General features: G+C 39.7%; 1 protein-coding gene across 1 annotated transcript; it reads right to left on the bottom strand.

Moving 5' to 3' along the window:
• Positions 1–787: 787 nt before the first annotated feature.
• On the bottom strand, positions 788–25,747 carry AFG3L2 (AFG3 like matrix AAA peptidase subunit 2). Its single transcript, XM_041399210.1, has 17 exons — positions 25,518–25,747; positions 20,102–20,201; positions 19,568–19,636; positions 19,008–19,123; positions 17,899–18,051; positions 15,661–15,735; positions 14,121–14,242; positions 11,562–11,835; positions 10,873–11,010; positions 8,988–9,141; positions 8,291–8,398; positions 8,013–8,138; positions 6,871–6,981; positions 6,175–6,290; positions 5,072–5,272; positions 2,875–3,069; positions 788–1,793 (listed from the first exon to the last, which is right to left on the bottom strand). Exons 1-17 carry the CDS (start codon positions 25,641–25,643, stop codon positions 1,551–1,553), a joined length of 2,427 nt encoding a protein of 808 aa, XP_041255144.1. The 5' UTR covers positions 25,644–25,747; the 3' UTR covers positions 788–1,550.
• Positions 25,748–26,417: the final 670 nt, after the last annotated feature.

Below are 26,417 nucleotides of genomic sequence, written 5' to 3'. Positions count from 1 at the left end.
ACTAAGGAAATTAAGTTTATTTTTTTCAGGCTGCTTTCCTGTTTATAATCCATTCTTTAACAAATGCAATAGGGATAAATAGAAGTGTTTAACAACTAAAAATGCCCAGTAAAAATGCCAAAAATAGCCATATTTGCTCTGTTTCCCTCATTCCTCTTCACTGTAAAGCCAGGTAACAACACAGTTGGAAAAAGTTCTGCAAAGAAGAAAATGAAAATCCTAAAGAATAATTTCCATAAATAATTTAACTCAAATACATTTAGAACCAAGAGTCTAAACTTTCAGATAAACCTTTTCCTTTGTCATCCTACTGGTTTCCAGTATGTTGCAACATACAGATGGAATCAGTCACTAGTTCACCTTTTAACCTGCCCTCTGACTCATTACCCTTAAAGGATTTTTGGTCCAGCAGAGAAGATTGGTTCATTTTCCTTCTCCCCCTTCACCACCACTCCACCCATGCTTCCCTGTCTTCTGCTGGGATGTGGAGAAAGGCCATTGATTTTTGAACAGCTGAATTCTCCAACTAATGAATCATTATCATGCAGCAGACAACGAGTAGCAGATTACTAAGACAACTGTATTCAACTAAGCAGGGAAAAATCCCCATAGCTTTTGTTAAGCAAATGAGTAGGAAACTCTGACAATCCGCTTTATCACCTTTGGTTTTGCTTGCTGCTTGTATTTGTGAACACAACCATTTTACCCTGTATTAACAGGGTTTTGCATTGTTCTGAATTCTATACTCAGAAACCAGGAAAAAAAAAAAAAAAAAGGGACAGCTTTGTTCAGAAAAGTACTGTTTTTATTGACTCAAACTGTATTTACACATCACATTCATATGTTCAATAGTTTACAGAACTCTGTAAAAAACTGACTGGTAAAACTGCAGGAGCCAAACAGTTTCAGACTTAATTTAAGACACTGAACCATGAGTACATGTTAAGGTATTTAAGCAAGTGTTCAGTTTCACTGTCAACTTACATGGCAGTTCTCTGTAGACAAACTCTAAAATCAAAATGAGGTGAAGGGGAAAGGGCCAGATGAAAGAGCTAATAGTTTTGCAAAGCTAATACTTTGTACAACCAGACTTCCACATTTGACAATGCACTTTGTATGATTCTTTTTCATTTTGGAAACAGGTCACATACAGGTATAGTTTCGACAAATAATCAAAAAACCCTCTGATTTTTTTAAGCTTACAGACATTTGAAAAAAACCCAAAAACCAGTGCCACAAAATCTGTGCATGAATCTGAACTGTTCCAAAGCTTGAGAGGCTCAGTTCTGGCGTTCCACTGCAGCTCCGATTCCTTGTATGCTTCTCCAGCTGCAGGACAAAAGATGATCACCTTTTACCTTTTACCAGTGAACTGATGATCTCACACACATACATCGGAAGCAGAACATCCTTATCTCATCCCAAGAGATCACTCTTCCACCCATCCCTAATACAGTTTGGTTGAATAAATATTTTTTGTTTTGAAGTACAAACTAGGTGAGTTTGTTTCTCTTCCAGAGTGCAAGTCACCACGGGCACACGCTTCACAGTTAAAATGGCATCCCTCCTCTGATCTGCCTAGCGACCTGTTCATCTGTTGTCTCCTCTTTTTCTTTTTCACGCTCTTTGTTCCAGTCTTTAAGGCCTTCTGGTAGTGAAGTATCCTCATCCAAACTTCCTGTACCTTCCACAAATTCTTCGTAAGTAGACTTTTCTGCAAATGGTCTTGGGCCAAGCAAGTCTAGCATGTCGCTTTTATCAAGCACTTCCTTCTCCAGCAGCCGCAGGGCAACCTGGAACAGCACAACAAGTTATGTCATGTAGATCAAATACCTAAGATGGCTGTCCTATTTGGAAGAGTTTGTTAAGGCAGTTAGATTGGCATTGACTAATTTTGATAGAAAAAACGTGTTGTTCAGAGTTCACCAGATACAAGATTTTTCTCCCTCTTGAGCATTTTTAGGGAGCACAAACAATTTTATTTTTAATCCTGCTTTTAAGATTAAGCAATGTGTCTCACTGTGTTGCTTTTATTGTTGCTTCAGAACAGCAGCTTTCTGCTTCTGCCAAAAGGCTCCTGATGCAAGACATTAGGTGGCAGATGAAAACAAGTGTTCCCTTCCAGTCAGTGGGAATGGTTCAGCTGGGCTGCTCAAGAACACTATAAAATGCCAATGTGTGAACACTGCACCAGGGCAGTTTGCAGCCTTGGGTCAGTGAGCTCATTGTTCAGCACAAAACACATTCAGTGATCTCTTTTGGGATGCTGACCTGCTACAACAGGATTTATGGAGCCCATACAAACTTGTCTCCTTGTCAGTAAGCCTATTAGATGCCTATCCTAGAAAACAATCCTTTTGCTGTATCAGGTTTTGTGGCATGAAGAATGAGCTTGTGTATATTCTCTATCTTGGCTGCAGTGAGGCACATCACAAGCAGCCAGGGGACAGAACGGAAGAAGACAAAGATATTTTTATTAACGCTCAAAAGGAATTCCTTGCTTACCTTCCCTGCTTCCAAGAGCCTCTTTAGCCCAAAAATTTGGGATCCTGGTATTTAATCTTTGAGCTTTTAAGTTTGCCTATCACATCTATTTAACCCTACGCTAGCAAGCAGACTCTTCCCTCCAACTTTCCAAATGAATATTGACCATATAAGCAGGGAGAGATGTTAAATCATGTTTGTGAGCTGCTCAGAGGTGTTCCAAGACAAAAGGAGGCTTCTCTTAAGTCTTGTGACACATTTTCAAGATTACATCAAATAGGTTTTGAGCAAACTTCCTCATATACAGTCTGTATTTTAAATCTAATTCAGTTCAATGCAATTTTGGATTACCAGCTGGAACTTTGTGGCTAAAAACACTGTAATGCTCACCTTCTCCACTTCTGCTTTCTTCTCAGTCAGCAGATTTAATGTCCTTTCATAGGCAATGTTAATTAGCGACCGCACTTCTTCGTCTATTAACCTGGCAGTTGCCTCACTGTAAGGTTTCTCCAAGACCATGTCTCCTTGACGAGGGAGATCAAAGGAAATCTGCCCCACTTTTTCATTCATACCAAACTGAACAATCTGAAAATAAAAAAAAAAAAAAATCAAATAAACAAAGGAGAGACAGCAAGCATTTAGGGTATGTTGATGTAAAATATGGCCAACAAAAAGGAAAGGAAGAAGACATTTTGCTATAACCTCATCTTTTCCTGTAACATCAACCCTTCCCTGAAAACTCAAGTCTACTGAAATTAACACACGTGCACTGACTTTCACTTATTTCTTTTTCCTGATTGAAGTGAAGGACACAAATAACACCATTTTAAAGTGGCTGCTAGTGGTATGCATAGCACTCTGCTGTTTAAATTCTGAGATATTACACAAGAAACACTTCAGCCTTCCTTAAGCAATAAAACCCTTCTTTACCAGAAATAGAAGTGTTTGGCCAATTCAAAATACTTCTAAAGTTTAGCATACTCCATTCACCCATAAAGATAAGCTGACTATTAAATTAGAGGGTCTTGAAGGTTTTTTCTATCAAGACCAAAAATCATATGCTATCCCTCATCCCAAGACACTCCTCTACAAATGTCAAGCAATTCTTATCTTGCTTCACTCAGTACTGAATACTGACTTGTCCAGTTGCCAAATGTGGATGTTTCAAGTTGCATTTTGCTCCAGGAGAGGCAGAAGCAAGTTCAAACTGCTATTTATTTATTCACTCCATGGCTACTATCAATTTGATGGTTACTAAAGCAGCACTTCTCAGTCTAGCAAGACCCACATAGGTATGACAACGAATATTCAGAATTCAAAGAGATCTCACCATTAGAACCAAGCATCTTAACCTGCTTCCTTAAGAAAAGTTTGATACTTTTTTTTGGTTGACATGTACAGAAGTCTGTAAGTAGACTTATTGTTGAGGATTCTCCATGTGTGGAGATGCAAGGCTTGACTCCATTTCAGAAGGCTGGTTTATTATCTTATGATATACATTATATTAAAATACTACATTAAAACTATACTAAAAGAACAGAGAGAAAAGAATGATCAGAAGGCTTGAAAGAACAATAGAATAGAATGCATAACAAAATCTTGTGACTGCTCACAGCCTCGACACAGGTGGCTGTGATTGGTCATCAAGTGAAAACAATCCACATGGACCAATGGAAGATGCACCTGTTGCATTCCACAGCAGTAGATAGTTATTGTTTACATTTCTTTCCTGAGGCTCCTCAGGGGAAAAATCCTGGCAAAAGGATTTTTCAGACAATATCATAGCTACAACTTATTTTATAAATTTAAAATTGAACAAGAGTCACTGAAGATCTCACAGAATTAACAGGATATCATTACACATTGCCTTCCAGAACTGAGGCATTAAGAAGCACGCCTGAGACCAGGAAGTAGGTGGGGTTTGGGGATAAGCGTGCAGGGGAAGGTAAGTGTACTCCAAAATGTCTCTTGCACCTTGTGAGTGTCTTATGAGATGACACCCTTTGTCCTGATGCAGGAAATGTAGTAACACACCTGTGTGTAGCCCACAGCTACACTTAGGTGAGTCATTGCATTGATAAGATTTTAAATTACTCATCTACATTAGTTAATATGACACAAACACAAACCAATGTCTTAATTCCCACAGCCTTAACTGACATCAAATAGTGCTTTCAAACAAGGTTGTCTGGATTTCAAGTGGGAATGCAAACTGAATCTTCACACTGGGCAATTGTAAATGTAGGATGATATGATCAAATCTGAACACTAAATTCCATTTTAAAATAAGCATAACAATTCCCACATGTAATTGAATCCAATGGGATCTAACTGCAATGTGTATGTTCCTGTGGGCAGATGTAGGGCAGTAATTGAAGCCTAATGCACAGACTGCTGCTGTGAGACTGAAATAAAATATTTCACTCATCAGCATCTATAAACAACACCATGATGCTTATTCATAGAGTGTTTTCTGTAACAAGGCTTCTGAGGGATGCACCTGACGAAATCGCATCCTAGCACAACATGAGTTAGGAAGAGGAAGAAAACAGTAAAGGAAAAACAGAAGTCTCACTGAAGCCCATACCTGAGCATATGCACTCTGGGTCACCTTCTTCAAGTCGTCTTGGGCACCAGTTGTAATTCTTCCAAAGAAGATTTGCTCAGACACACGTCCTCCCAGAGTCATGCACATTCTGTCCAGTAGTTGCTCTTTGGTATAAAGATACTGTTCTTTGGGCAAATACTGAGCATAACCCAGTCCTTTACCACGTGGAATAATAGATACCTACAAACAAAAGTAACATGCTACAACTAAACAGTGTTAAAAACCATAAAGCATTCTTCAGTTTGACTTACTTTTTAATACCACAACCTACACCATACTCACCCTTGAGGTTTAATTCAGACATTATTTCCATTTACAGTTTTGCCCCCATTGTAAAAGCCCTGGCTAGCTCTAAACTGGAATAACAACTACTAGAATATCTGGAAAATAAAGGTAAGACCACTGTCACATCTTCTCTAAAAACTGTATCATATTTTAGAAAGACCATTTTAATTAAAATCCACAATTCTTTGAATGTTATGTATTGGGCACTATATACTCTGTAACAGATACAGCATTTTTCCACCTTTAGCATTCTGAACAGTTTAAGGAATTTCCACATTTACTAATGACCTTTCTTCCAGAAGTAAATCATACAATGTTTTAAAGCCTGGGATGAGATTAAAAACACAGCTACACAAAACTATGAATGTTAAAGCAAGTTTGGGAGATTGGGGTGCTTTTTCCTCTACGTTCAATTTGTCAAGCTGTGAACCCACAAGAAAGCAAATTGAAACTAAAATTTAGCTTTCTGTATTCCTGAAGTAACCTGGTAAGAGTAACTTAAACCACTGATCAATACTGACAGCCTCAGAGAAAAAGCAGCTGTCAAGGCCGGCAGACTCGTGAGAAGAGCAGGTCTCTCACTTTCAAAGGACATTTATACTACAATCTATGTAACAGCTAAGTCAAAAAACAGTTAAGAAAGTTACAAGAAATGAACCAAAATGTACTCTAAAACTGACATATTTACATTGCTTTTTAATACATTTAAATATCTTCCTGGGGGTTGGGGGCCAGACCACAAAGAAAAAGATGTCCATGCTACTGTTAAAATTAAAAGTTCAAATCAACCTTCTTACCTTTAACAGGGGGTCAGCATGTTCCAAAAACCACCCTGCAACTGCATGCCCTGCCTCGTGATATGCTACTGTCTTTTTCTCCTCTGGCTGGAGTACTTGAGTTTTCTTTTCCAAACCTTTGTAAAATAAATTTGATTAATAGTTTCAGCACACTTCCTCCTCTGAAATCCTTTACCTCATTTGCAAAGATGGTGAGCAATACTTAGAGGCCATACATGTGACCTGTTGAAAAAGTTTAAACACCCCCCCTAATACCTGCAATTTTTAGAAATTCACATCTTCCAGCTTTCACTGTAACCTTGTCCTTCCTTAAGGCTTTCTAGTTTCAATGGAAGTTCTTAAGAATATTAAAATATTTAAATAAAACTTTTGAACTTTAAAAATATTTTCTAGACTATTTCAGGCTAGCAGCAGTTAAAAGCATCCCTAAATCCAAACAGTTTTTCTTCTTGCCATTTTGAAGAAGAAATTAGAGACGAGTCCTGATGGAATTTCTCTTTGTACCCCTTCCTCTATTACAGAAGTCAGCAATATAGACGAGATACTTCTTTTCTAAATCTCAAGTGTGTTTAGGAGAGAAAGAAAACAACCTTGAAGAGCAGGATAAAGATTCAAAAGCATGGCTTCCTACACATACAAAAAAAAAGGAAGTTGCCTATAACAATTTTTGAGAAACAATTGGTGCTATTCACATACCTCCAATAACTCTTTCAATTGCTTGCTCAAAATGCTTTTGGTTTATAGCATCTGAGAGATGCCTTGCAGCAATTAAAGCAGCTTCATTACAAACATTAGCAATATCAGCACCTAAAAGAGAAGGCAAGAATTACTGATCCTTTTCAACACTTTTCTGAGTTTAGCATAAACATAATCTTACCTAAAACTAGTTTGCTGTAAACTCTCACTGAGCTTGAAGATTAAAGGTAATGTGCTCTGAAACAGCTTAATTATTTAAGATATACTATATACTATAGTTATAGGCTTTAGGATTTTTCTCATAGGTAGACAGCCAGCAAATAAAGTTTTTTACCGATGAAGTACTTGTTTGATACATCCCACCTTCCTTTTCTGTCTGGTTATACTTAAACTAGTATATATTTAGCTGCATGCATTTCCTACAGTGAATTCTGTATAGCTCAGATATTGGCATATCTTTAGAAGATATCCTTTCACATTACAGATTTCAAGCCATCTACTTTTTGTTAAAACTGTTCGCAGTTGTGCTACTGAGGTAACAAACATCATCACTGTAGCTGCCAGAAACATTGACAGTCAAATCACAGAAAACCAGTTTTATACAGACCAAAAACTAGTGAAGAATTCACAAGTGTTGAATTCAGAATAGATGTGAGGACTCTCATTACTGGCTTATAATCTAATTAATTTTAAATCTGTATTGACCAATAGTTGAATTCTGCACTGTTTTTTGGTTTTTACTTCCAGAAACATAAAATTCCCCTACAGAATATGCACACAAACTCCACAAAACACAGGTCTTCTCCAGAAGTGTCCAAGAATGAAACCAACAAAGGAAAGGAGAAACAAAGGAAGAACACACACGAGTGATAACAATCAGAAACCTTTGAATTGCTTGTACTGAAGGCAGAAGAAATTCCCTCTTCATGTCACCCTGACTGAAGCTGACAAAACTTGAGACCCTCAGAAATCTCCTACTTGTTCTAACAGGTAAAGAGAATTTCAGGCTGTGCCAGTAAATACAATGAAATCAAATGCCATCCAGAAGATGAGGTGCAAGAAAACCAGAATTAGTAGGGAAATCAAACATCTAAAGCATAAATAGTAAATGGAGAATAATGGTGGCATTAGGAGTCACTTACCAGAAAACCCAGGTGTTAGTGATGCAAGCTTTCTTGCTAGGTTGTCTTTATTTAAGATAGTGTCTAATTTCAGAGGTCTAAGGTGAACTTTGAAAATGGAAGCTCTTCCTTTTATATCTGGGGGTCCTTTAAAGTAGAAGACACATAGTTTTACTTTTCACACACACACATATATTCAAATTGAGTGTGTGCAAGGAAGCTACATGTATAAATAGCTGCAGTGACTTCAGCAGTGTTCTACAAACACAGGAGGGTACAGGCACCCAGGTATAACTTACCAATGTAAATCTGCCTGTCAAAGCGTCCCGGTCTCATCAGAGCAGGGTCTAAAATATCTGGCCTGTTAGTACCTGCCAAAATGACTACATTTGTGGTTGTATTAAATCCTGTTAAAGAAAAGTGATAGAGAAAAGCTGTGTAAATATAATTTCTGTGAAAAAAAACCCAAAACAGAAATGAAGACTGCCCACTTTACAGGGCACTTACAGTCTGAACTGACACAAGTTCAAACAAATGATCTTAAAGCTGAAAATATTTCTATTTATTGCTGCATTGTCCAGCTTTTCATAACAAGCAAGAAAATGGCCTTGGGCTCTGCTTTGTGAACTGCTATATCAAATCCTGCTTTATCTTCAAAACACAATAATAGATTAACTGCTCAGGAAATCACAGAACCAGCATGGCTAGCTGCATTTTTTTACAGACAGACTGGTCTCATTGTGAAGAACTTTTCTGCCTATTCAACTATGATAAAGGGTTAGGAGATACAGAATGAGGGTTCTTTTTCTCTGAATAAATTTTACTAAAACATCAGGCTGCAGCAAAGTGAGTCACCATGCTTTATTTTAGGAAACAAGGAAACAGAGGCAATTTGAATTTAAGCTAGAATCCAAATCTTGGTTAGCAGGTCTGAACAAGCATATTCTTTCCAATATCCTTGTTATTATAACATAGTATTAGGCCTTAAATACTCACCATCCATTTCTACTAAAAGCTGATTGAGTGTGTTCTCTTGCTCACTTTGTCCTCCGAAGTTGCCCCTTCCTCTCTTCCTCCCTACTGCATCTATTTCATCAATGAAGAGAATGCACGGGGCATTTTTACGAGCCAGAGCAAATAAGTCTCTAACCTTAACAAAAGAACAGAGAATGTATCAGACTGGTTTGTACCTCTTTTGAGTTGGGGGGTGGGGAGGGGTGGGAAGAGGCACATCAGTAACAGTATCCATACAACTGGGCAGGGCTCTGAGCCAGCATTCATTCCAAAGCCTTCAGCCAGCCCTCAAGGCAACCATAAGTTACTTAATTCCCCTCCAAATATTCATTTGGAAGTTAACTTCTACAAGTCTGGAAAAAACATACAGGACATGAGTAGATAGCTGAAATTTTTTTTAGACTTTCATATTTTAAGCAACTACTGTGGTAGTTGCAGCACGATCAGACTTGAATTTTAGATGCAACATTCCAATGTTGCTCTGCTTGCAAACCTATCAGAAGGACCTCATTAAAACCAGTTCAGTGAGTTAACAGATCTACAACTGAGGAATTGAACTGGAGCAAACAGGAAATGAAAAATTAATGGAAGAACTTTGACCTGAGTGAGAATTAGATGCAGCTCAGAGCTTTACTACTTTATACATTAGTGATGCAATTACAGAACGCTTCTCTGATGACAAAAAATATACAGCAGACATGAAGAGATGCAAATTTTGGACAGTAGGCTTGTACATCACAAAGTTAAGCAAATTTTTTTTAAAAAGTACAGCGAAGAAACAAGATAAACAACTGTCAGATGCCCAAAGTGAATTATCTTTTCACTGGAATAAGGAGAAATCCAGAATCACACTATTTTTAGCATATATGAATTATGGAAACTAAAGGTTTCTGTAAGCATATACACTAAAAAAAATCACAAAAGTAACCAAGACTGTGTAAGCAGTTTTAGTTCTAGTACATTCAATTTAGAAATGATCAATTTAGCATCACTAACAACTGCCTTGTTTAAATAAATTAATAGGATCTGAAGGTAAAACCCTCCCATATTGTTTCCTATAGGCATCAGAAATTATCAACTGTGTTGAAACCTCGATTCCTAGCCAAAGTTGTGTCAAGAGATTTCACTGGATAGTAAAAGTACGTCCATAAAGTGGTACAGAAAAGTTAAGTCACTTTGCTTTGGGGCATTTCAGGTATTTATTGACAACAGAAGTCTGAGTGTCACTATTATTTTAGGATACCTAATACTTTCCCAAATTTTAATTTCCATAAAATACCATCAGTAACTTCTTTATACCACTTCACATGTTTTTAGTGAGCTTTCTTAAGACAGTTAAAGGCAGAAAAGCACAAAAAAAAATTCAGACATATATTTGGTTATTTAAAACATCTGATATTCAGAAATCAGCCGCTGGACTCAAATTTCAATCAGAAGCTTATCTGTGTGTCCTAGACAACTCTTTACAACTGTGAGTTTGAAACCATAAAGAGAATAAAGTTCTTCGAAGAAACAGGATTGGAGCAGGACGAGGCATTTCCACAGCAGCAGTCAAATGAGCTACAGATTTCTGATCCAGCTAGTAAATTTACTTCAGATCAGAGCTTAAAAAGTGCTATTCTATGCTCTCAAGCACCTGAAAAGAGGCACATCCTTAATGGCCTGAAACCAGCCAGTGAACTGTCTTAGTAACTTTTATTAAAGGTACATTGGTGATTTTTGTGTTTAGACATGCATCTGGCATCACTTGTAAGCAATTTGCATAGAAGAAAGAACTCCAGCTGTTATCAAACCATCTGTCTCCCAAACCTGACAATGCCTTTTCAACAGCCAATACTGGAAGAAAACAGCAAGGCCGAAGACTTACTCTTGCTGGACCCACACCAACAAACATCTCTAAGAACTCTGAGCCATTGACAGTGATAAATGGCACATTGGCTTCTCCAGCTGTAGCTTTAGCCAGAAGTGTTTTCCCAGTACCTGGAGGACCTGTCAGAATTGCCCCCTGCAAGAGAAACAGACATATTTTCCTCATGAAGAAAACATAATATTAAGCCTGTGAAATAACATGTTAATGATATTAAGTCCTCTGGCTTTTCTTTCACCACAGTCAAAATCATGCAAGGAAATAACCGAAGATTAATCCCTCCTTCAAAGGAGTAAAAGGAAAAACAAATTAGATACAACACTACCATGCTGTCTTAGAGTTGCAGGAACAGTGTTTTCTTTGACTGACATATTAAGTAAGAAAAAGAAAGGTATGTCATCAGGTAGACTTCCCTGCCAGCAGAGGCAAAAGGCAATTCTGTAATAACCACTTGCAAGATTGCTGTTACACCTACATGTGTATCACTTCTGGTCCACGTGAACAGATAATGTATTCCACAAGGCAAGTCTCCTGGCACCACAGTTACACTGCTGACACATAATGCTTACTTATTTTTTTTCTGATTGGAAGACAGAAGCTGGAAAGCATTGCATATGTAAACAATCCTAGTACAGTTTAGAATACTGTGGACTACTAGAAGAATAAAGTCTAAGTCATCAATCCCTTACCTTTGGAATTTTTGCTCCCAGATCCTCATACTGTTTGGGATTTTTCAGGAAGTTAACAAACTCCATTATCTCTAATTTGGCCTCCTCACAGCCAGCTACATCTTTGAATTTAACATCTATTTCATCCTTAAGGACTTTGGCAGTAGTTTCACCAACACTGAAAAGTCCACCCATGCCACGCCCTGCCCGACCCAAGCCTGCAGGACCTCTTCTTAATGTGTACAGCAATGAACCAATAATCAGAATTGTAGGCAGCAAACTGAGGAGAAATGATCTGTGGAGAAAAACAACCAAAAATAGAGAAACCTATCACAAAAATCCATTACTGCAAATAACACGCATAAGATGTTGGTTCCATCATAAGCAAATTCAAGACTAATACTCTATAAACGTGCAAGGTTTGTACTTTTGCAGGTCACTCACACTGGGAAACCATCAAAATAAATTTGAGAACAAATTGTTACACTGATACTTGCTTATTTTAAACAAGCATATCAAGAAACATTGCAGATTTAAAATTGCAGATTTAAAATTGCATTACCTAATAAACAGAAGTAACTTGTTTTTCAAAGGTAAATTTACAGGACTAGTTAAGTAAATGGGTATATTCTCCAAGTAAGTTGCAATAGGTAGTATAGAGACAGTGTAACCTATTATTTCAAGCAGAAACTTCTCTCCAAAATACACGCTCTTCTTCCTTTAGGTCTTTCAGCTTTTTACATTTTTTTCCTTCTTTGATGTTTCTATTTTCAAGGATACAGATTTACAGGGGAGGGGGGGAGGTGCTTTCTTGGGATGGTGTTTTTTGTTTCTGTTTTGCTGTTTTAGTCTTTTTAAATTATTATTCATTGTCCATTGTCCTCCAGCTTTCTAACACAGCTCTGTAAAAGCCCAAAGCCCTAACACAGTCCTCTTTATCATAGTATCTGAGCACTGTACAGATTTTTATGTGAAAAGGAACAGCTTCAACAAACAGCTCATAAGACGTTCCACCCACACTCAGCAAAAATAAAATGCAAAAAAGAAGAAGCAAAATCATAAACAAGCACAGGATTTCCAGGTTTTACAGATAACCCACATTCCTGAGATAAAGAGGAAAAGAAGGATTTTTCCCTCTACCGTGGTATTCAGTAGATTCTGATTCAACAGGGAACAGCAATATTTTGATTACATATAGCTGCTCTCTCCCGTTTCCTGCGGCATTCCTGGGGCAGAGTGATGCATATAAATATCTGTATGAAGAACAGGACACTGAGGAGGAAAGGATCACAGCCATGGTCAGAAAGAGGGATTCAGGAAGTAAATGTCTGTACAAGGCTGAAAAAGGCATAGGAACTGATCTACTTCTCCCAGTCCATTGTGAGAAGCCTCAGGCCAACATGCAGCCTTTTCACGCAAGTGCTGCATTGCCCTGACAATCACTTTTCCCAGGTTTGTTTAAGTAAGGGCTCAACAGGTTTATTTATGGACCATCCTTAAGATCATGCTTCATTATAAAGAAACAGAAATGAAGCAGGCAGCATGTAGAACAGGGAAATAAAAACCTCTGAAGTTGCAGGATTGCCCAGTGTTAAGGCCACCATTCTTCTTGTTGCCACCAAGACCAACAGGCAGCAGCAGCTTGGTAACATACACTGCAGTAAATCCAAGACATTCCCCACAAATACCCCCAAGTACCAAGTATGTAAACACAAGAGAGGCAGTAAATGAGCCATTTTCATTAGTCACATGAGCTATTACACCCAAAGTCAAACTTCCTGATGATAAAAAACCTATTTGACAGACATCAGCAGGAGTAACTTTTAAACTGCTGACTTAGAACCAAAAAGAAACTAGTCCCTGGGTTACAAGACTACATTTGTCTTCTTCAGCCATTTGGAAAAATACAGAGAAGCACTTTTACTGTCTTCTAAATAAGGACAATGAAATTCAGCTACATAAGGCTAATACAAAGAACATAAATCTAGTATCAGAGCCATTATTCCCTAATGGGAAGCAACAATGCTGTAAATCTAACGTCAGTACTATTTTTCTTAACAATTTAGAGCATGATCCATTTTCCAGTTTCAGTTAACAGGCAGCTTAGTGTGACCTACTTAATCGCCCATTTCTTGCTTTTTTTCAAGGCCCCAAAATTTGACTTATGCTTAGTTTTGGCCAAAAATCGATGCCCAGAATATCTCAGCCAATATACTGTGATTCTTTAATATAATCTGTCTGTTCAAAAATCTACAGGAGTGTCATCTCTGGAGCTCTGCTGCTGTGCCCAGCTAACGCCTGCTCTAGTAAAAGGAAGGGCTTAAATGAAGAAAGGAGTTACAGTAAAACATTTATATAATAAGAAGCTATATTTAGAGTAAGAGGATATGGATTTCTTCATAGACAAAGTACTGAACAGCTTCTCTCACACATAACACTCAAAAATAAACTCAAGCTGATTGTTATTCCGATCATACTGCCACCTAGTGAAGCATAAGGTATGCGTATTACAAACCTACTTCTCTACTGTAAACACAACCTACTTTTCTTTACCAGAGACTTGTTAAAGCAACTTCTTACCCATCACTCTCTGTTGAGTAGACTACAGGCAATCTGTTCTCCACTTCTATTCCCAGATCTTGCTGCACAGTCTCCAGATTCCGTTCAAAAGTGTCCACACTACCGATATTAAACCAGACGTACTGCGAGGAAAAAAGAACAGATGACCAAGTGCCCTGTCTTATTTCACCTTCACTACAAATCAGCTTCTTCTAGTCTGGTAATTCCTTGGGCGTGTGTTAGATTTGGACCAAGTTTAAGTTGCCTTGTCAAGTGTTTAACTGGTGTAAGAGGCACACAACAAATCTGAAGCCTCCCAACCTAAATACACTTGTATCTATCACTGCTTCTGCAGAGATAAATCCCAATAGTTTTAGGGAACTTTAAACAGATGGAAATCCTGGAATTTTCTCCAGAAAAGAACAGAATGGAGTAATAAACAGTGATTTACAAGGGAGCTATACAGTCAGAATAATACATCTCAGCCCTTCTGAGAAAGGGCTTTTCTAAGAAAGGTTTTTGCTTTTCTTAATAAAAACTTCTGCAGTTTATACTAGCTTTAAAGTCACCTGTCTTCACAAAAAAAAAAAAAAAAAAACCTAAAAATCAAAACCAAAAAACAAACCAAAACAAAAAAAAAACCAAACAAACAAAAAAAAAAAACCCAGGATGAAATTTATTACAGACCAGAAAGAAAGATCCAAATATTACTTTCAAAATGTGTTGAGATCTGGTCAAGAAAATCTCCCCTTTTGCACCATGACCTGCCTGACTTGTCCCTCTTTACCCTAACATTGAAAAAGAAAAAAACAGAGCAGTTAACTGATTGGGAAACAATGGCAATTGGTTGTATGTGGGCTAAAGAGTAGGTGTATAAATAAGCCACACTGAAACCCTGAAACCCACTGATTAAGTAATTGCGGGAGATTTCACTTTACCCAGGAGAGACTTGCAGACCTTGTTTCAGAGACAGTGAAGAAAAGCTCAACCATCTAAGAAGAGGTAACCTGATAAAGCTTTTCTAATGTTTCTTTGAATTTTCTATGAAAATTTTATATATTTTTAATAGGTCTCTGCCACTTTGGAAAACTTTCACCTGCATCAGCCTATTCCTCACTGTGCTACTAGAAGAGCAATTCCATGAAATAAATACTTTGGAAACAAACACTTATCTTTGTTTTCTCAAGTAACTGGCTAAAAGCAGTCTGGAACAGAAAAGATTCCTAAGTATGTGGACTTAAGTCTGGGATTTTCTTGAGCAGATGGACAACAGCAGTTAAAAATACAGACCTTCAGCAATTTCTTGCTCTTCCTCTTTAAGTATCTGTATTAAAGAGCATAGTGCTGGAAAGGAACTACTTGTCAGAGTGTAAAGGTATCTATGGCAAAACGACTGATACAGTAAAGTGAAAAACACACAATGCAGGATAATGTAACAAGAAAACATGTTTTTGATTACGAAATTATTAATGATCCAGACCAAGTTTTTGTCTCAAGCTTTAAATAAAATGACTGTTTTGCTGCTTCTAATATCTCATGTACATGTATTAAAAGCTTTTACCCATTCATGAGGAGACTTTCCAGGAACAAAGATGACTCTAACAAAGCGCTTGTTCACCACTTCAAGTCTGTCCACCTGTAGGAGGAGAAAAGAACAAAACCTGTGTGAAGAGTGTACAGTCACTGTGCTTCCACCACAGCTTTAGATGACAAATATGAATCTTTCTGTTTTCCAGTTAGGAGACTACAATTAATCGTGTACATCAGCACAGTTCCACAGTCTACAGTTTGCCATTAGGAATAATGTTTGTAATCAGGAAAAAAGGAATACTGGCACATAGGAATTTAGACTGAAAGACTGACATCGTATCCTCTTCTCGAGGAAAAAACTCAATGCATGCATCAGCAGAAATCAGTTACAATAAAACAGTAAACAAGTAAACAGTAGTTAATTGTCTCAGTGGTCAAACACCAAAACCAGTAAGTTATATGATTCAAACTCTTAGAGCAGCTTCCAAAACAAACCAAACTGAGCAAAATGAGGGAAATCTGAACTTTGTTCTTACAGCCGTTTTTCCTAATAGAAAGGGCTTCCTGTGCTACAATATTAAATACAATAACATCAATCACATAAAAAAGTATTTAGCTGGGGTAACAGATAGCACATAAACCTAGGAACTGTGCTACAGGTTTAGCAGATATATACCATTAAGATCTTTTTTACAGGTCTCCTCCAATGGTTAGTTTCTTGGATTTGACAGGGCCTTTTCAGAAGTCAACTAAAAATTTTTCCATGTTTTCTTCCCCTTTCCATAAAATAACTGGTTTTAACATTTTTAAAGCATTTAAAACTAGCAATCTAGTTTTAGAAGTTGGGCCTGAACTGCACATAGGTTAGTAAGGTTGCTCCCTGAACTCACTACATGTGGCCATTTCTGGTAGAATTGAAGCAAAACACGAGCTAAGAAGTCACTCTAGAACTAACCTCATTTCACACAACACTACCTGAACACCTTAGTTTTGAAAAGCACATGACTCCAGTAGTGCTGTCTTCTCCCCACCACTAAGGCAGCCAATAGCACTTGATAGCTACACATTTAGCCTGTCTGAACATCCACACTACATCTTACAAAGACACAAGAAACTTGGTTTTATGCAACAGCCTATTTTCACAATGCTTTTCTGCAAGGAGGCTTCAGGCTTTGTTCACTGTAACAGCTAAAATTATATTTTTACAGAGTTAAGTGTCTTACTGCCTCAGAAATTTAATCAGTGTAGGTTTTTTTCACAAGATGTACAAAACCACCAATTTAGAACAGGACTGATTGTAAGACAGTCTAGGCAGAAGCATACAGAGCAGCTCTGCAGAGATCAGTTAGAAAAGAAAGGTAAGAGACACCCTGTTCTTTGGTAAGCAGCTTACCAAAGAAAGGTAATGGAAGGTTAATTTTGTGTTAATAAAAATTCCTCTAGGTCTAAAACCTAGAGGACAAAGCAAACTAATGCTTTCCTAACCTGTAGGGCGAAGCTACAAGCAGGGAGGGAACAGAGCAAAGAACTCCTGGCTCCTGAAATGGAAAAAGCCTGTGCAAGACACAATCTCCTGAACTTCAGGGCATAATCAACCTATTACTGCAAGTATGGAAAGCTGCCAAATTCTACAGACAAATAGGATATTGATGATAAAATTGATTGCTCCAGTAGTGGCTCCAGGTAAGACAAAATGAGAGGAGAAAAGAGAGGAGGATACTTTACAACACAGTCAGGCTGGTGAAGGGATGCCCATGTATAGTCCTTGAAAGGATTCTTCCATTCCCCACCCATCCCTTTCTGTTCTCACTGCTGCTTCTCAGATCCCCCAAGGAACTGATTTCAGACATGAAAAGCCTTTACTTTTCAGAGGGATGGGCTCATGCAAGTGCTAAGGTTAGGAGCAAACTTCTTCCAAAGGCAGCTGGCATGTCTCTTTAAGCCATTATGTCAGCTTACCTGGACTGTAAAGCCATACCCAGAGAGAGTGTGGCTAAATTGCCCCAGCACACACATGAGATATCCAACCAAAGCTTTGCCCTGAATTGCTATTCCCTCTCTTCTCTTGAAATGACATAAATCTTCACACATCCATCCAGAACATCAGATCTAGGAACTGTTTAAAATGAAAGCTAATTCCTTTCTCCCTTGAAAATTACACTGAGCCAATCCTCACTCTGCAGACACACAAACACAAGCCTAACTGGGGAGGCAGAAATGAGCATCTTCAGCACTCTGATGTTTCACACTGATTCCCCTCCCCACTCACCAATCCTTTAGAAAGGTAGTTGTTGACAAAGTCTTTCCAGGTGATTTCTCTCCCAGGGACCCTGAAGAAGAAGTAGTACACAACCATTGTCCAGAAAAAAGAACTTCCCACTACATACATCCGAAACTCCCTGACATCCCATGGAATGTCACCCTAGGAAATGGAGAAGACAAAAAAAAAAAAAAAAAAAAAAAAAAAAAAAAAAGAGTTTGTAATACAGTAAGCACATAGGAAACAGGTTCTGGTATTTCTTTGTAGTTTCTGCCCTCAAGGGTGCCACAGAGAATGTTAAACAAAAGTCTGTTTTGCTGTATGAACACACTTCAGAAATTTCATATAGAACTGAGGAATTACAGCAATAGAAAATCTTTAAGTGTTTTACAAACAGTAATTGAAGAATTTTGATCCATGAACTACTGTTTTTAGAAAAGAAAAAAAAAGAAAAAAATCACATGACCTTTCTGCCTCCATTATAAAACAATTATCCTTGGTCTCCAGGAATGCATGCAAGACCAACAAAAAAATAAATGAAAAAATTAACAGAAGAAAAAAGACAAAAACAAAAATAAGAAAGATGAAAAACATGCACCAAAAACATTCTTTATATACATACAGGAATATTTTACATATTCCTGTACTGTCAGGTGCCACCATCTTTGTGTTACAGCTGGCAATAAATGGCAATACATTTCAAAGGGAAACTCACATAAGTATTCCATCAAGGTCAGAACACGTAAGAACAAACTACATTTAATGACCATTGTGCAGTCAGAAAATTCTCCAAATTGCCACTGAAACAAAACACGAGGCCTTTAAAGGTCTGAGGCTCCCCTCTAAGAATATTGACTGCTACCAACCACATTCACACAGCTTAAACGCCATTAACATTCCTGAACAGAGGTAGATTTTTCTGGAGTTATGCACAAAACAGTTATTTACAGAAGGCACTGAGTGGGGAGCCATCTAGAGCCAGTTGCCATGAAAGCCTGGCATAGGAGGCTTGAGCAAGATTTGGGCAACCAAAATATGGCCTTAAAAAGCAAAATCATGCAAGGTTATTTAATGAAGAGAAGATAGTGACATAAAGAAAGATATTTTAAAGTTAAAACCTTCTGTAATCTGGTCCACCAGTTAGTTTCTTCTTTCTTGCCTCCTTTTTTTCCACCACTCCCACCTCCTCCACTACTAGTTCCACTGGGTTGTCTAGAAGTAGCTTGCTTTGTTTCTAAAAACAAAAAAATTTTTTTTTACGTCTTATGCTAATCTCACATTACTTTTTGTTAGTTATATTAAGGAGATGTTCTTGCAATGCTACAATAATTAGATGATGTGAAAACCAGCATTTTCCATAGAAAACCACATATATAGTCCATTAAATGGCAGAGAGACAGTTATGACCAGAAGAGAGGTCTGTTAACTTATAATTGAGGGACAGCACTCCAACAGAAGCATAAAAATAAATAATATTCCAGAAGACGAGCATAATTTTGCTTTCATATCATATACAATAAAACCATATCAACTTGCACTTCTCAACTAATCTGGTACAAATATATCTTCCCTGAAAAATAAAGAAAAAACCTAAAACCCAAACTCACAATTGTTATGCCAAAGTCTAGTTTAATGAATACAATTCTACAAAGAACTGAAGTCAAGCAACTTTTTGTACCTTTTGTTTCTCCAGGTGTACCTTTAGTTCCATTAGATTTCTTCCCATTGGGAAAATACTTTTCAAATCCTATTGAGAAAGAGGAAAGGAGCTCACAATTGGTTTTTATTTTACAATTCCTTCATCACATTTCAGCCATCACAAGCTGAATGTATACACCAGCAAAGAAGCTAGGAACATACAGACTGCAAAAACAGCTTCGTTCTTGTCTTTTTGTTGAAAAGCTCTACCTGGTCTCCATAAATAAATCTGCTGTGCTGACAAGAGAATATCACATCTATTTAATAACCTGAAGTAAAGCTATGTTTTAACCAGAGATAGAGAAACTTAGGTCAACAGAAAGCTTCACTGCACAGTGTGAAGTTGAGAATAGCACCTAAAAATCCCATAAATCAAATGTTCCATCTTGAGATTATAGGCTGGTTAGTACAAGAACTGATTTCCCCACAGACAAAGCTAAATAGCAGGTAAGTGCAGTCTTCAGCAAGGGATATAAGCAGTCTGCTTCATTTCACAAATCAAAGTTGCAGTCACCTTTGGGAGGTTGAGAGCAAAGCCTTCTGCAAGCAGCGATTACACTTGCCAAAACAGTGCTTCTATCAGCAGTAACTCCAGGGGTAACTTGGCCACAGAGCTGAAAAATGAAAAAGAAATATAAAGCAACATGGCACAAAAAATCTTAAAGCTCTGTAGGAGAGCCTTGCAGCTAGTCAGACAGTACTTTACAACAGACACTGTAGTAACTGTTGTGTGCCAGAAAGTAAGAAAACAATGGAAAAAGTTCATCAAATGAGTAATTTCTACAGGAAGGAGATTTTTATTCTCGTTGTTAAGAACAGAGTTTCATCTTACACACAAACAAAACATTCATTATTAAAAGAGAAAAATCAAGCAAAAAAAATTCAAGCTATGAACATTAAATACATATTGATTTCTATGGGACACGTTTAATCATACCAGCCAAACGACACTAAAGTGCAACATTAACTGTGACTGTACAAGGACAATCCACCCAGTACTGAATCATATTTTGTCTGCAACCTTTTTCCAAATAGTTAAGAAGTTGTAGCTTCTGAATATGAGAGATCTACTTGAATCCAAAGAAAGGGATGTGGCAGACAACGCTTACGTCCAGATAAGAAACTAAAACAGATGAGGAATCTCAGTTCAAAAAGAAGATCTAAAGCCCTACGTGGGTAAACATCCAGTTATAAAACCACAACCTACCTAAGCCTATTGCTCCTTGTTCTAAGGCTGTTTACTGTTATTCATCATATAAGTGCAATGAGGGAAAATTAAATATTTAAACTTGCTAATTCTTAACAAAATTTTGCTACTAGAGCTGAATACTTTAAAAAAGTGTACACTGTAATTTTATTCAAGAGAAATCATATCTGATTTCTTCAAGAAGGACATATTTTAGATAAAATCTCCTTCATAGGTTTTTCCAAGGCTTCTGAGAAACAAAATATTATCCATGCCAAGATTTCCCCACATAATGACTCTCCTTCTGCCTCCACTCCCTTCTGCTACACAAAGACACTGAGTCGCCTGCTCTTTTTGATTGGAAGCTATTTACCTTAAGAGCCACAGAAACAGTAAAATGCAAAAACCAAACACTAACTGAAAAGCAACAGGTCCTGAAAACATGACTCCAAGTATCCCTGCAAGACAGCAAACATCCATCTGGGACTAACACCTCCAGGACTATTTCTGTGAAGGGAAGCTCAGTGCTATAGTCAAGGTACAGTGGCTGTAAACAAAACCATTTTTGCGTATTAAAGAAACTTCTGATTACTTGGTTGCACAGTAGAACTACCCTAGGCATGCTGTCATTCATTAACTGAATGCTGTAACTCTGCTGAAATCTTCTGTCTGGAGCTTCCTCTTCCACCCCCTATTAAATGATGAAATACATTAGACTTATTTCAAGCATCCCTGTAGTTCCACCTGCTGGAACCAAGAAGAATACCAAAATGTTCTCATTCCTTGCTTTTGCTGTGGACTGAGAATTCTTGGGCTGCTTGATCAAGATTAGTTTTGTACCGCTGCATGTCTCTGAATAAAATCTGATACTGAAAATCCAAGAGGGTATTTCACTGATTCTCAGAAGCATGAGCAGTGCAGATTGTCTAGAGAGAAGCTGATGTAGAGAACAGCTACTAAGTCAAATACATTATGACCTCCAACATGAACAATTCCATCTGTGCTCCTAGAAGAAGTTTTAGGACAAGTAGGATGAGCCATGTGGGCAATAAAATATAAAGAGCTTGCCACAGATCACATATAGCTTAAATATAGACAGGGAGTGAATGCTGCAGCAACTGATGAAACTCAAAGAAACAGAGGGGTTTTCTCCTATGTCAGTGGTTCCCTACAACACACAACAATTAGGGACTTAGTTCTTCTGCAAACTCAGATTACTTTTTATTCGCAAAGAGACTGGAATATTCTGAAAGCTTTACTCCAACTAAGACAAAACAACTGCTCATGTTTAAAAGAAAAGTTTAAGTAAAAATCTAATTGCCTGGCTCAGCTAGACTAGCACAGGTTTACTACAGAATTAAGTTATAGTTTAAGTGAAGGAGAGAGAAGGGTAAGCAGACAGAGCTTTGGGGCAGACCTGAATAATGGAACTTGTTTCTTGTTGGATTGTCTCTAAAGATTGTAAATTCCATGAACACACAACAATTAGGGACTTAGTTCTTCTGCAAACTCAGATTACTTTTTATTCGCAAAGAGACTGGAATATTCTGAAAGCTTTACTCCAACTAAGACAAAACAACTGCTCATGTTTAAAAGAAAAGTTTAAGTAAAAATCTAATTGCCTGTCTCAGCTATACTAGCACAGGTTTACTACAGAATTAAGTTATAGTTTAAGTGAAGGAGAGAGAAGGGTAAGCAGACAGAGCTTTGGGGCAGACCTGAATAATGGAACTTGTTTCTTGTTGGATTGTCTCTACAGATTGTAAATTCCATGAATTTACAGGCAGCGTCACCTGTCAAGTTAATATGCAGAGAGCTGAGTGCTTTGAAGCTGCTTTGTGAGAAAAAGTGACTTCATGGCACGTTCAGTGTCACCTGACTGCCTTGAGAAGAGATGGCTGAGAGGGGACCTCATTATTGTCTTAAAGTATCTGAGGAGAGGGTGCCAGGAAGGTTGATCCAGGCTCTTCTCAGTGGTGCTGAGCAATAGGACAAGAGGCAATAGGCAGAAACGGATGCACAGGAAGCTCCACCTGAACAGGAGGAAGAATGTCTTTACTGTGTGGGTGACTAAGCACTGGAACAGGCTGCCCAGAGAGGCTGTAGAGTCCCCCTGTCACTGGAGACATTCAAGAACTCTCTAAAACATCAGCACAAAAACTGATCATCCTGATACAGGGCCTGTCCCTGGGCTTGTCTGGCAATGGGAATACCACAGCAAGCTTAGCTGATACAAGCACACCCGCTGCCTAAACAGAGAGAAAGCAAACAGAGCACATTTTGACTGTTTCACTGGATGCAGTTTCAGGCTGTATATCAGAAAACTCTTGCCAAGTGTCTCCCAGTCAGAGGCAAAAAATTATACTGCATGTTAAAAAAAAACAACAACCAAAAAAAACCCCGAAACAACCAAAATAATTATCTGATTTTTGTCTTTCAGGCAAACCTTGTGACACCATCCTAAAAATCAAGACTTTTTAAAATGTAAGTTCGAAATAAGCAAAACACACAAAGGTCAGTTTTAGAGTTAAAATAACCCATAAAATGTTACAAGTCCAGAGTGCCACATAAACCCAAGACCACAAGCAGAACTACTTACAAAGTTTACAAAACTGAGGCTACACAAAGCAGGAACAGAAAATCCATTTGCTTAGCTATACAAATAGGATAGAGAATCCGTTAATTCTAGAAAGCTGTAAGTTTGCATTTTTACCCATTATCAAGTTCCAAATCAAAGCAAAATTAAACCAAAAGTTTTAATTATCTAACAGCCATCAAAATATTACATAAGAACATAATGGGAAGGGGGGACAACACACAACAAAAAGCTAGTAAAGAAATCTACCTTAATGCAAGTCACTTGCTACATGGGCAAATATTGATAGGACAAGGGGACATGCTTTGACACTAAAAGAGTAGAGATTTGGATTAGAAAGTAGACAGAAGGTCTGTACTCCTAGAGGGTGGTGAGTGACTGGAACAGGTTGCTCAGAGAAGTTGTGGATGCCTGGAAGTATTCAGGGTCAGACTGGTGGTGCCCAGAGCAACCTGGTCTGCTGGGAGGTGCCCCTGCCCATGGCAAGGGAGGCTGTAACTAGAGGATCTTTAAGGTCTCTTCCAATCCAAGCCTTTCTAAGGTTCTACAGTTCTAAGCTACTCACTTTTTCTTACAGAAAGATCAATTTTAAAAAAGTAAGGCTTTTATGGAACAAAGGTCCTCATTTTTCTACCTACAACCAAAGCCACATGCTAGAATGAATACAAAGTCCCCTTCCTAAGATTGATTACAAATAGGAACTCATTAAATTTTGTTGAAAGTAACAAGAATTAGCTTCCTGAGAGATCAGCAGCACTGCTGACAATGTTTTATTTATTACTGAAATGATGTTCAGCTCTGACCAAACAAAACCAAATTCACCATTAAAAACAAGCCACATATTCAAGCTGACAACAAAGCTACTAACATCTTTCTGTGTGTATTCCTCTCACAATTATCACTATACAGATAACCCCGACAGCTATAAAGGTGTGGTGGTTCTAACACTCTGTGCTACAGGAAAACAAAGCAAAGCCAGACGCCCATGAGAGAGAGAGGAATTAAGCATATCCCTTTTCCCAAGCAGTCCCATAGGCCTGTCACTGTGTTAAAGCTGTCAGCAAGGGTAACACACATCTTGTAACAGCTGACAGCAAAGGCCATTTTACTAAGAATGAACGCACAGACCTCATGCTTCACCAGTTAGTACCACAACTGTATGTGCAGATTCATGGCATCATTGCACTGTGCAATCCCGGGGTGCAAACAACCAGGTCCCCCTTTTCCAGAACACTGACACCCAAAACAAACTGCTCAGCCACTAATCTTTAACATTTCAGCCTCTCACCCAGCCACAAACCCACCTAACACAACTCATCATCCTGAGAAAGCAATGGAAGAACTTTGGAATCAGGTGGGACACAGCACCTGGAAAAGCAGTGGGAAGCTGGGAACCCTGCTCTACGAGGAGAAGCTGAGAAAGTTGGGGCTGCTCAGCCCAGAGGAAAGTTGCATGGAGAGCTCACAGTTACCTTACAGTACCTGAAGTGGGTCTACAGAGAAGCCAGAGAGGGACTCTTTATCAGGAACTGTAGTGATAAGACAGGAAGAAGTGGGTACAAATTCAAAGAGGAGAAATTAAGTTAGATATTAGGAAGAAATTATTTACTGTGAGAGTGGTGAGACACTGGAACGTGTTGCTGCAGATGTAGTGTTCAAGGCCAGGCTGCATGGGCTTCTAAGCAACCTGGTGCAGTGGCAGGTGTCCCTGTCCATGGCAGAGGAGTGGGGAGGAGAAAATCCTTGAATCCCTTCAACCTCCTAACATTATAAGTTTCTATGAATACCGGCGGGATGCAGCACCAGCAGCAGCTCTGGGATGTCGCCCCGTCTTCCTTCTGCAGGACGAGCCTGCTGCGGCCGAAGGAGCCCGCAGGTTCTCCCGCACGGAGCTGCCACTTCCAGGCCGGGAGTGCCACCCCAGCCCGCCCGCTCACCCATCCACGGGCCCTCGTTCGCCGCCGCCCGGAAGGGCCGGTACCGAGCAGGCCGGGCCACGTCCTCCGAACGGGCTGAGGAGAGCCGGGGAAGGCCGCGGGCAGCAGAGACGCGCTCGGCTCCGAGCAGCGGGGCGCCTTTCCCCGCCCCGCGGCCGCCCGCCACCGCCACCACGGCCCTCCCTCGATCCCCGGGCCGCTCGCTCCTCACCTGCGCCAGGCAGGGCCTTGTCCCCCCGAGCAGGCCCCTCCCGCAGAGCAGCTGCTGCAGCGGGGCCCCGGGCAGCCCCCGGCGGCAGCCGCCGCCCCGCGCCAGCAGCAGGTACCGGTGCGCCATGGCCGCCCGGACCCGCCGTCACCGCCGGCCCGCGCCGCCTGACGTCACCGCGCTGCCGCGTGCATTTCCTCCGCGTCCGAAGGGCACACCTGGCCCCGCCCCCTGGCGGAGGCCACGCCCCCAGGAGGCTCACGCTCCGTCTTCTGGCCACGCCCACCGCCGTCAGCACCGGAGCGCCGCCCGCCCTGGGGCGGAATCCATCGGCTCGGAAAAGATCTGCGGGATCATCGAGGGCAGCCTGTGACCCAACACCACCACGTCAACTAGACCATGGCACCACGTACCACGTCCGAGCTCTCCTTGAACACCTCCAGGGACAGTGACAACACCACCCCCCGGAGCAGCTCATTCCGATGTTGCGCTGCCGCGTGCATTTCCTCCGCGTCCGAAGGGCACACCTGGCCCCGCCCCCTGGCGGAGGCCACGCCCCCAGGAGGCTCACGCTCCGTCTTCTGGCCACGCCCACCGCCGTCAGCACCGGAGCGCCGCCCGCCCTGGGGCGGAATCCATCGGCTCGGAAAAGATCTGCGGGATCATCGAGGGCAGCCTGTGACCCAACACCACCACGTCAACTAGACCATGGCACCACGTACCACGTCCGAGCTCTCCTTGAACACCTCCAGGGACAGCGACAACACTAGCCCCGGAGCAGCGCATTCCGATGTTTAATCAGCCTTTCTGAGAGGAATTTCTCCCTCATGTCCAACCTGAACCTCCCCTGGCGCAGTTTGTAGTTATGTGCTCTCGTCCTGCTTACCCGGGAGAAGACACCGA

The sequence above is a fragment of the Onychostruthus taczanowskii genome, unplaced genomic scaffold, assembly GCF_017590055.1.
Source record: "Onychostruthus taczanowskii isolate IOZ18803 unplaced genomic scaffold, ASM1759005v1 scaffold16, whole genome shotgun sequence".
Taxonomy (NCBI): domain Eukaryota; kingdom Metazoa; phylum Chordata; class Aves; order Passeriformes; family Passeridae; genus Onychostruthus; species Onychostruthus taczanowskii.
This window is presented reverse-complemented; position numbering and strand designations above follow the sequence as displayed.